Raw genomic sequence first — 11,497 nt, forward strand, 5'->3', positions numbered from 1 at the left:
TTCAATCACTAGTTTAATTTGTGAAATTTCAATTATTATTCTGGCTTATCATGGGCAAGAATCAAAGTATCGGTATCGAGTATCGTATCAGACAGTTTGGATACGGATACGGATATGGATACGGATACGGATACGCTTTGGAAACGCATGGATACAGACGAAAGATATGAAAACAAGTAGATACACTATGAAAATGATACAAAATTCGTAAATACATCAATTATACTAATTTTAAATGTCAAAATAACCATAAAAAAAGCATAAATACATAAGGAAATGTACTACTAATATAACAAAATACATAAATATCTTACAATTCTGTTGATAATCCAATAATCAAGGGTCCAAGACTCATGTTATATAGTTTTTACAAAGTAAAACATGCACAAAACCATTATTATGTTAAATTCTATAAGTCCAATACACAAAACATATGCAAGTATTATATTTTAATTACTATAGCAATTAATTTCTATTTTTACTTTTGAACATTAATAAAAAAGTCAATTAAATATTAAATTTTGAAATGTTTGATAATATCAAAATTACTATCATATGAAATTTATAATTTTTCTAAGATACATATATTATTATCATATTTTTACTTTTAATCTTAACTAAAAGTATATCAAAATTATAAAAATTTCTAAGATACACATCATATGAAATTCATAATTTTTAATTATTAAAGTAACGATTCCATTATTAACATTTTTATTTTCTATAGTTTTTCGAAATAACAAATCATTTCTTATATAAATTTAAATTAGTGGATTTGATAAATTCAATTTAATATTATATTCTTGAATATTTTGTAAACAATTTTTTAATTTTTTTAAATAATAAATATGTTATTTTTAGTCTAAATTAAAATATTAATGAATAATTTATAAACAAATATATAAAATTTGAAGATACATATAATGTGCAATTTTAAGAAATTTAGGTACTAAAATAATTATCTATTATTAATATTTTTACTTGTATAAATTTATTGAGAAAACAACAAATTTTGATATAAATATAAATTTGATAGATTGTTTACTTCATTAATGTTTATAAAATAGTAATTTTTAATATTTTTTTTATTTTAAGATAGAATTGTTGAACATGAACATATAGTATTTGTCTAGGTTCATGTTAATGATAAAGTTGATAAAGTGCATTTTATTTCAATTAATATCACAATTTGAATGTTGGCATAGTGGCTTAGAGTCTTAGCGCACAACGGCATAGGTGCACTAAGACTTGAGTTAGAATCTTCGTAACAGTGCTTTTTAGATAAGACAATAGATGTGCGTGTCTCAGCCTATATCGGAATGTATTGTATCGGTCGATACAATGCGATACACACCAATATATACTGATATGGTGTTGATACACACGACTGGACATGTATCGTACCATTCGTAGCACATCTCGTATCCGTTCTTATGGTTAAAGCAGTCGAGATTCGAGAAGAAGAAGAAGAGTTTCTTTGAATAACTTGCATGTGTTACTGTTCACACCCTGAAGAGATCTTTTTAACATTTGAAGAAAATTACAAATGGGTCCTTGAATAAGCGCCCAAATACAAAAAAGGATGAAATGACATAAATGCCCTTACATTCTCAACACTCCCCCTCAAGTTGAGCATAGATATTTTTCATGCCCAGCATGTTCAAATTGTGATTAGAATCAATTGAAGTTTCAGCTGGTTTACAATCCAATTTCCCTACTTCCTGAAGTAAATCAAGAACATATTTCCTCTAAGAAATATAAATGCCCCTCTTTGACCTTGCGACCTCAATCCCTAGGAAATACCAAAGATTTCCAAGATCTTTAATTTCAAATTCAGTAGCAAGAAAAGACTTTAGTAATACAATTCCAGATATATCATTCCCTGTGATAACAATGTCATCAACATATACTATCAACATAGTAACTTTTCCATACGCTCTCCTGATAAACAAGGCATGGTTAGCTTGAGGTTGAGAAAAGCCAATTTTTAAGATAGCTTTTCTGAATTTGTCAAACCAAGCTCTAGGGAACTGTTTAAGGCTATAAAGGGATTTCTTCAAATGACAAACCTTTCTTTCACTCCAGGTTGAAGTTCCATATAAACGTCTTCCTAAAGGTCGCCATTAAGGAATGCATCCATTTGATACAAGGGCCAAGAATAATGGGCAACAAAAGACATGATAACTCGAATTGAGTTCATCTTAGCTATTGGAGCAAAGGTTTCCTCATAATCAATGTCATAAGATTAAGTGTACCATTTTGCCACAAGTCGAGATTTATACCTTCAATTGAGCCATCAGCTTTATGTTTCACTATGCAAACCCACTTACACCCAATAGGAACTTTGCCCACTAGAAGAGAAACAATTTCCCATGTCGGATTTTTCACAAGCGCCTCCATTTCCTAGTTCATAGCATCCTTCCAATGAAGGAACTGCACTGCCTCAGTAATACTACGAGGGATAAAAACAGAAGCAATGGAAAAGATATAGGCACAATAAGAGAGAGATAAGGTATTATAAGAGACATAATTTGAGATACAATATTTAGCACATGTCCTTTTTGCTTTCCGAACCGCAATAGGAAGATTAAGGTCAGAAACCACACTAAGAGGCTCAGTAAACCCTAGAACCCTGGATGGCATACAGTTTATGAGATAGGTAGCAATGAGAATAGCATCACCCCAAAATCATGTGAGACAAACAAAAGGCTCCTTGCAACTTCAACAATATGCCTATTTTTTCTTTCAGCAACTCCATTCTGTTCAAGGGTTCTAACACAAGAACTTTGATGAATGACTCCCATGTCAGAGAGATACAAGGATAAACTCTTCTCAAAATACTCTTTTGCATTGTCAGATCTGAAAATCGCAATTCTGGTATCAAACTAAGTTAAAACAAATTCATGAAATTTCCTCACAAGTTTTGGAACATCTTCACAAGATTTCATTAGGTATATCCAAATGAATCTAGAAAAATCATCAATAAACAGGATGAAATATCTGTAGCCCCCATAGAAGATAAGTGGTAAGGCCCCCACACATCAGAGTGTACAATATTAAAAGGAAAAGAGGATCTTTTATTGCTCAAAGGGTAATTGTTTCTACAATGCTTTGATAACTGACAAGACTCACAATTAAGACTAGACACACTGACTCCCTTAAACAACTCAGGAAATAGATGACTTAAAGCAGAAAAAGGCAAATGACCCAAACGATAATGACTCAACATGATTCGACTAACAGACTCTGACAAGGTAGATCCAAAGGCAGCATTCTTAGGATGATCAAGGCATTGTCCAAGAGTGTCAAGCAAGTATATTCCATTCGCTTCATGGCCACTCCCAATCACCTCCTGAGACTCCAGATCCTGAAAAATACAGTGAGAGGGAAAAAATGTTACACAACAATTCAATGACTTGGTTAAGTTACTTACAGATAACAAATTGGTATTTAATCTAGGTACATGAAGGGTGGAAGATAGGAGTAAGGAGTTCGTAGCCTTGACAGTTCCCTTGCCAGAAATAGAGGCAAGAAAGCCATCGGCTAAGGTGATTTTGTCACAACCAGGAAGCAAATCATATGAAACAAACAAAGTGGAAAGGTTGGTCATGTGATCAAAAGCACCTAAGTCTATGATCCAAGGGGTCTTAGGATTACCTGAGGTGGCTGCATGGTTAGCAAAAGCCCTTATACCTGAGTGAGCAGATTTAGTGGTGGCTGAATTTCCTGAAGGGTTGGATGATGAAGTCACTCCGTCAAGATGGTTGATCATCTTTCCAAACTTTTCATACTCAACTTTCATGGCTGCCAACTGTGCATAGGCAAACTCAACTTCAACATCTGTACCCGTGGCTGCATTTGCACTCCCTATCTTCCTACTATCATTTTTCTTCTGGAATCGAACAGGAACAAGCCCGGGATGTAATTTCCAGCACTTGTCCTCACTGTGCTTCGGCTTCTTGCAATATTCACAAACAACCTCCTTCTTTCCAATACCACTAGGAGCCCCTATAACTCCTTTGGGTTTAAACCCCATATTTGCAAATGCATTAGTGCCAACTCCTTGAACCTGTACCTGTCTTCTGCTTTCTTCACTACTGACTAAGGCATATGTTTGTGATAATGAGACACTTTCCTTGGACAGAATATTTTTGTTTTGTGATATCATATTCAGGGTTTAGCCCAGTTAGGAACTCAAAAACCTTGTTCCTTTCAACTAATTTCCTGTAGGTTTCTGCATCATTGGGAGTATCCCATGTCACAGCTTCTATCAGATCAATTTCTTGCCATGGAGATTTCAAGGTTGAGATATAAGTCGCAAGGGATTTCTCCCCCTGTCTTAGATTCTTCACATCACTCCTTACTTTATAGGCTCTGGCTACATTCAGTTTTTAGGAGTAGGTTTCTGCAACACTATCCCAAATTTCCTTAGCTGAGTTCATCCAGAGATAATGTTGGCTAATCTGTGGCTGCATTGAAGCCACCCAATCACGGTGTAATTCTCTTGCACCCATTTCTCATAAGAGAGATTATCCTTTGGGGGAGCTTTCTTGCTCCCAGAGATAAACCCCCACTTTCCTCTACTACAAATATGAATTTTTACGGATTGTGACCAGGCCAAATAGTTGGTTCCATCCAGTTTAACTGTGGTTACAGCCAACAAAGAATCAGTTGGGTTTCCCAAAGTATGTCCATGTTCAGCAGTACTCTTGCTCTCAATATTTGAGAAGTCCATTATGTAAAAGACTTCAATTAGGGTTTCGACAAGCCTCCACTAGTGTACTGATTTGATGAACTCAGATTGAGTTGAATCGGCAACAAACACAGCAACTCACAAACTCAGTTCAGTCCTGACAGCCGTGAGAACCAAGTTTGGTGGCAGCTCTTTCAAGAAGAAGGCCTGATTCAGCCTTCAAGAAACAACCAGCAAACCTCCAAACACTATGTATTCTTGGTTCCCAACAATAATTTCCCAAAGAGAGCAAAAATACAATCCACAGTACTTAAGAGGCCTTTCTACAAACACTATGTATGCAGCAGTCAACACCCCACTGTTAACTAGTAGGAATCACTTCAAGAACACTCTGTATAGGTCCAAGAAGTAGCTGAACTGAAGTAGAGACTCGTGCCACTGAGTCTAAACAAGTTTCAGCCACTTGGCAGTCCAACAAGATAAGAAAAATAACCCAGAAATCTCTGAGCCAAATCAGTCCAGCATCAGCCGAACAGTAGAGCAAATATAGAGGGGTTTCGAGTACTTTAACAGCTCCCCAAATCAGAAAAATAGCCCAACAGTAACTCAGCAATAACTGAAGCAACTTACAGTTGTATGAATCTCTTATTTGAACTTCAAATCAGGCCGAACAATCCTTCTCTTTGATTTTTCCTGGTCACCGAACTATTCTCCAAGTGAATAGAGTCTTGGGCACCCTCCAATGACCTCCAAGAATCAGGCGAATGAGTCTAAACTTCCAGCCCTAGAACACCCCCATGCAGTCGGCTCGACCATAACCACATGAGAACCACGCCAAGCTCAGGCCTGCTCTGATACCAAGTTGAAATTGCGGCAAGGAGGGTTAGAAAATGAGAGGTTCGAACTAAACCTCCCTCTAACACTCTAGTACTCTTTTATTAAGTTAATCTTTGAGTAATTACAAGAGAGGTCCTTGGTTGGACAAGAAATTACAAAAAAGAGCATAGAAGAGTATGGGCCCAGAATAAGGCCCATTACAGAGAAGAACATAAAGATAACATAGAGTAATAGCCTATGGGCCATTCAGCCCATCTTCTCTACAGAGTTAATCCCTGGACTTATAAAATTCTCCTCAGCAAATTCCTCAAAGACTACCCATAAATCTGACTTGATAATTTCCCAGCAATCTTGATAAAAGACCATAGTGAAACCATCCAGTCTGGGTGCTTTACCATTAAGAACACCGCTCCCCTTATTTCTTCTTGTTCAGAATCCCTTTTCAACCATCATGCCATTTCAAGTTCCAATCTTGGCCAGTCTAAGCCTTCCTAACTAAATATAGTGTCCTCCTGTCTTTTATAAACTGTTTTAAAATGATTTATAACACAATTGGCAATCCCTTCCTGATCAATCGCCATTTCTCCATTGACTTCCAGTTTCTCCACAAAGTTCTTCCGTCTTCTCTCATTGGCAAGTGCATGGAAAAATTTAGTATTTTCATCCCCTTCTTTCATCATTGATGTCTTGATTTTTGCCTCCAATAAGTCTCTTCTCTGAGTAAGACTTCTTCCAAATCCTTCAATGACCATCTTAGACTCCCATCTTCCTCTGTTAACACACCCTGACCTTCTCTCATCTGAAAGTTCAATTTGGGATATCACATTTAATTTCCTCTCCTCCACTATCGCAAAATGCACTCAATTCCACTCCTTGATTTTGCTCTTCAAGCTTTGTAATTTCCTATGAAGAGCTACTCCTTTCCCATTGAACTCCCTCCAACTCTTCATTCCACCACTCTTTCACCTTATTAGAAAAATCCAGGTGTGTTCATCACATATTTTCAAATCTAAATGGTCTAGGGCCACTTTCTTAGGTCCAGTGCAAATCAGACAGTGACCCAAAGTGACTCTTGGCAAGGCTCTAGAAGACAACCTTATCCAATGTTCTGCCATTCAGAGTTAAAAACAAGTGTGTCCAATTTAGAACAACTTGGGGGATTTTGTAGGTTAGACCAAGTGAAAATAGTCTATTGGAGAGGAAATTCTAACTCTCACTCATCAATAAATTCATTGAATTTCCTCATGCTTGCCGTGACCACTTGGTTGGAACTTTTAATATACTTAAATATGGTAGATAAATGTCAAGTTCCTTATTTTTTAAAGCAAATGGTTAGGGTTCAAGTCTCTTAATTTATGTTTTCTTTCAAATATGTGCATACTAAAGTAATATGTACAATAAAGAGTCAAATCAACAAAAGAAAAGAGGATGACTAGTGGTAATTAAGTAATATATGTAAATTAGAGGTCATAGGTTCGAATCTCATTAACCATGTTTTAAAATTTCAATTATTTATGGACCAGGGCAGTTTCATGAAACCGGGACCGGTTCATTGGTTTTCCAATTAAACCATCTGGTTAGCTGGTTTTCACCGGATTTTAGAAAATATGGTTATTAGGTGTGATCGAACCGGTCAGGGTCCTGGGTCACAGTTCAACCGGTCCGACCAGCCAGTCTGGTCCAGTTTCTAAAAACTGTAAAGAAAAGGTGGAAAAAGAGAATGCGGCTGGATGGTTTGGATATAAACAGTATCTCTGGTGAGGATGCAGATGACTTGGAGAGAGCATTCACAGACAAAAAGTGTTCTGAGATCACATTGATAAAAAGGGTGGTAAGTTCACATTGATAAAAAGTGTTCTGAGCTCTCTTCCCATATATTTCTTGTCCTTGTTTAAGTCCCTGCTAGTGTTGCAAAACAACTCTAAATACCTACCAAAGGGTGGTAAGCTCACATTAATAAAAATTGTTCTGAGCTCTCTTCCCATATATTTCTTGTCCTTGTTTAAGTCCCTGCTAGCATTGCAAAACAACTAGAGAAGAAAATGAAAACCCTTTCTTTGGGCTGGCTAGAGGAAAAGGTTTAAATTCCATTTGGTGAAGTCGAATATTGTATTCCAAACAAGGAATATGGTGGCCTTGGCATCTGAAATATCAAGAAAATCAACACATCCCTCCTCAGTAAATGGTGCTGGAGATTCAGCAAAGATAGAGAAAACCTTTGGAGAAGGATTATAGCAAGAAAATATAGTCTTTCAAGCTTTGGATGGTACTCGGGGCCTAGTTTCCCTCCTAGGGGGTGCACAGTCTGGTGTGATATCCTAAAATCCCTTCAGGATTTCTTAAACATAATCAGATACAGGGTAGGCAAAGGCAAACAAATCAGATTCTGGTACAATAAATTGTGTGGAGACTTTACATTGAAAGAAAGGTTTCCCTCATTCTTTGATATAGCCCAAAATAAGGAAGCTGTGGTGCAGGAGTGCTTTGATCTGGTGAATGACAGAATACTTTGGGTCCCTACATTTAGAAGAAACCTCAATGACTAGAAATTGGCCTGTTGGCAGATCTGTTAAACCTTATCCAAGGCATAAAGCCTAATTCCCAGCTGGAAGATGAAAGGGTTTGGTGCTGGGAGAAATCAAGCCAATTCTCAGTTCAATCCTTCTATGGCTCTCTCACCCACTGGCTGGGCATTGCTTTCCCCTGGGCTAGAATCTGGTGAGATAGGATTCAGTCCTCACAAGACCGTGTCCACACCGTATTCACAGCCAATTGCAACCATGTATTGGGAATATCTCCATACTTGTATGTTTTTGTTCATGGGGAGATATTCCCAATGCACAGCTGCAAGTGGCTGTGAGGACAGTGTGAGCATGGTCCTGTGAGGACTGAATCCAAGTTCAAATCTGGTGCCCTCACATCCCATCTCTTGGTTTGGACTGCAGGCATCAATAGATGCTTAACTATAAACGAGCTGCTTCAAAGAGGAATGCCCCTTCCTAATTCTCTTTTCTCCTCGTGCAATAAAGCCCCAGAATTCTCAAACCAGCTTTCCATGCATTGTAGCTTCTCTCAGCAGCTATGGAGTATGGCTTTATCCTGTTTTGGGGTTCATTACTACTTGCTGGAATCATTACTTTAGCTGCTAAAGGGATGGTCTATCAAAGGTTTGAACAGAAGGGGAAAACTTCTATGGTCACTATGTAAGGAAAGGAACGAAATAATTGTACTTTTGACAACAAATGTACAGGGATGGTCTAACATCTGGACACTATGTAAGGAAAGGAATAATTGTACTTTTGACAACAAATATTAGGCCTTAGAGGAAGTCAGAAATATTCTTGTAGTTGTGCTTTGTTCATGGCTGGGTGTACAAAGAATATTTCAGGGTGTCCAGATCATTTCTTTTTTGCAAGCTGGACCTTTCTATGGATGACTTTTCTTTGTTTTGTTTATTCCCAATGTACAGGTTCTTATTGTAGATAGGCTGATGTACTTTTGCTCTTTATAGCATAGTTGTCAAGGTGACGCTAGGCGACAAGGTGCCCTTTGACATTATAATTATAAAATAGGCACTATTAAACTAAAATATTCATTTTGTGTATTTATGTATTAATTTCTTTTTATTATTTTCTTGTTTTTTAGGGTTTAATCAATACAAACATTGCTAAATGCTGTATTGAACCCTCAAAGACTTTAAAATCTGAACCAATAAGTAAGGAAGAACTTAAAATTTTGTCTAATCAACACATCATCTTCATAAGGGTTCAGCTCCTATATTACTTTTTGTTTTCTTCTTTTCCTATAACAAAAATAAGGGTTCAGCTCCTATATTTTTTGAGTTTTCTTTTCCTTCTTCTTTTTCTTCTCATTAATATGTTGATTTCGTATACTTTAACATGAACTCTATACTTTTATTATGAATAATTATTAGGGAAACATAGTTATGGTACCTAGAGAACTACCCTAGGATCTATGTTTTCTACATAAAAAAAATCCATATAATTAAGCAATTAGGTGGGTAACATGTTAACAATTTCCAGAGATTACTACCTAATAAACTATCACTTTCTGCTACAAGTTAGCCAAAAGAAAAGAGAAAAATTATATATTCTTATACAAATATGAACAAATAAAAGTTGCAGATTAGCAATGACAAGAACACTAAAATGGTGTGAAACCGCAATACAAACAGAAAAAAAAAAAAAGAGAGAGAGAGAGAGAGGAAAACTAGTGCAAGGATTAAGAAAACTGACTTTGTCTAACTTCTCGAATGAGTCTGCCCTGCGTGGCACCCACCCTTTGATTGCTTCAGATGCAACTGATGTTAGCCAAGAAGGCCACCCTGCAGCAATCTGTTCCCCCTCAACACCATTAGGCATACTAACAATCCTTGAAATTGGTGGTTGTCCTCCATTTTCATCAATATCCGCAGTTTCCAGTCTTTGTTGTTGAGCTTTTGCAGGCCTCTCAACTACTGGCTTTCTCTCTACTTCAACAGATAAAATTGGGTTGGAAACCGTATTCGCTTGCTGTGCCAATTTTGATATCAATACTGTTCCATCCGAAGGTCCATTAGCCCCAGCATCAACCTCCACTGCAATGTCCTCTCTTTTTGATGGAGCAACCAACCGTTTTGAAGATTCTTTCTCCCTCTGGCTCTCGACACACTCATTTGCAGAGGTCCCTTTTGAGCAAATACAGCCCATAATCCCAACTCACAGGTAAATGCTGAAATCTTGCAATTATCTGCCCAATCTGTTTCTATTGATTGCAACAACCATTGGTTCATTAAGGACAGTGGTCCGCCAGCATTCTACCAGAACACTCGAATTCCCCAACCCTTGCAATCCCCAATCAAGTGAACATTTCCCTTCGTAATGTACAGATTCATAAACCTTCAGTACTCACAAGCCATTCAACATTGTTCTTTAAAATTCGAATACTCCAGTTACTCCTAGAAAATCAAAACCCAGCAGCTCCAAACATACTTTAACTTAACCAGAGCATTGTTCATTAATCTAAAATTTCCAACATGAAAAAAAGAAACCCCTAGGCCCTCTTCAACCACCAATACTACTGTTATATATCCTCACAATTCTGAACCTGAAGCATTGGATATAATTTGACTAATGCAATCAACTTTGATGCGCAATGGATAATACAATCCTAGAGAGAGAGAGAGAGAGAGAGAGAGAGAGACGTGGAGAAGATCCAAATTTCAAAAGTCTTAGAATGTCATGTCCTAAATGTGAAATCATCAAAAGCCCAGATCCCCCAACCAGACGAATTTTATTAAAACCAACCCAAATCATAAGCACTGCTGAGACTCTAAATTCCTACAACTGCAAAGAAGGGAAAAATAATAAAGAAAAAGATCAGGAACCCGAAGAGAGTCCAACCCCAGACCAGAAATCCAGCATTAAACACAAGAATCGAATCGAAATCCAAACTTGAGGCAGGAAATCTGGCCGAGGGAGGACTTCAACGGCGTTCCGGGAAGGTGAATCTTTTTGTTTCTCAACTTGTTAAAAGCATTAAAACAGAATGTTACTATTTTTTTGTATAAATCGAAGAAAGAGAGGGGAAATAACAGAAACAATGAAGAATTTGCATAAAAAAAATATAAAAAATATATTATTTCCTTTATTTTCTTGATTTGAAATGTGGGTTGTCACAGACAAGGGAGAGGACCAAAGTGAGGATTTTTCGGATCTCAGAAGGCCTAAAGTTGCGAGTGGCCGAGAAATTTTGGGATTGGACAGGGTGTTAAGCCTTGCTGACCTAGTTCGCTCACTCGCTCTCTTTCCCCGCCTTCCCCCCCCCCCCCCCGGCCCTTTTACTTCTGTCTTCCTTCCTTCTTCTTTTAAGTCTTTCCTTTCCGGCTTTCTCTTTCCTTGTTAGACAGAGACCATGAGAGTGAGAGAGAGAGAGAGAGAGAGAGAAAGAAAGAGGAGAGTGAGCGCT

At 37.2% G+C, this 11,497-nt stretch overlaps 1 protein-coding gene across 1 annotated transcript in view; it reads right to left on the minus strand.

Annotated features, from left to right (window-relative positions):
• Positions 1 to 11,129, minus strand: part of LOC148852925 (putative serine/threonine-protein kinase At1g54610) — a 117,297-nt gene extending 106,168 nt beyond the window's left edge. The window contains exon 1 of the mRNA XM_088942389.1: positions 9,787 to 11,129. Coding sequence (XP_088798515.1) covers positions 9,787 to 10,239 — 453 coding nt within the window. The 5' untranslated portion in view covers positions 10,240 to 11,129. The remainder of the gene's footprint in view (positions 1 to 9,786) is intronic.
• Positions 11,130 to 11,497: the final 368 nt, after the last annotated feature.

The sequence above is a fragment of the Nelumbo lutea genome, chromosome 5 (assembly GCF_056320005.1).
Source record: "Nelumbo lutea isolate HS-2025 chromosome 5, American lotus-T2T, whole genome shotgun sequence".
NCBI lineage: Eukaryota > Viridiplantae > Streptophyta > Magnoliopsida > Proteales > Nelumbonaceae > Nelumbo > Nelumbo lutea.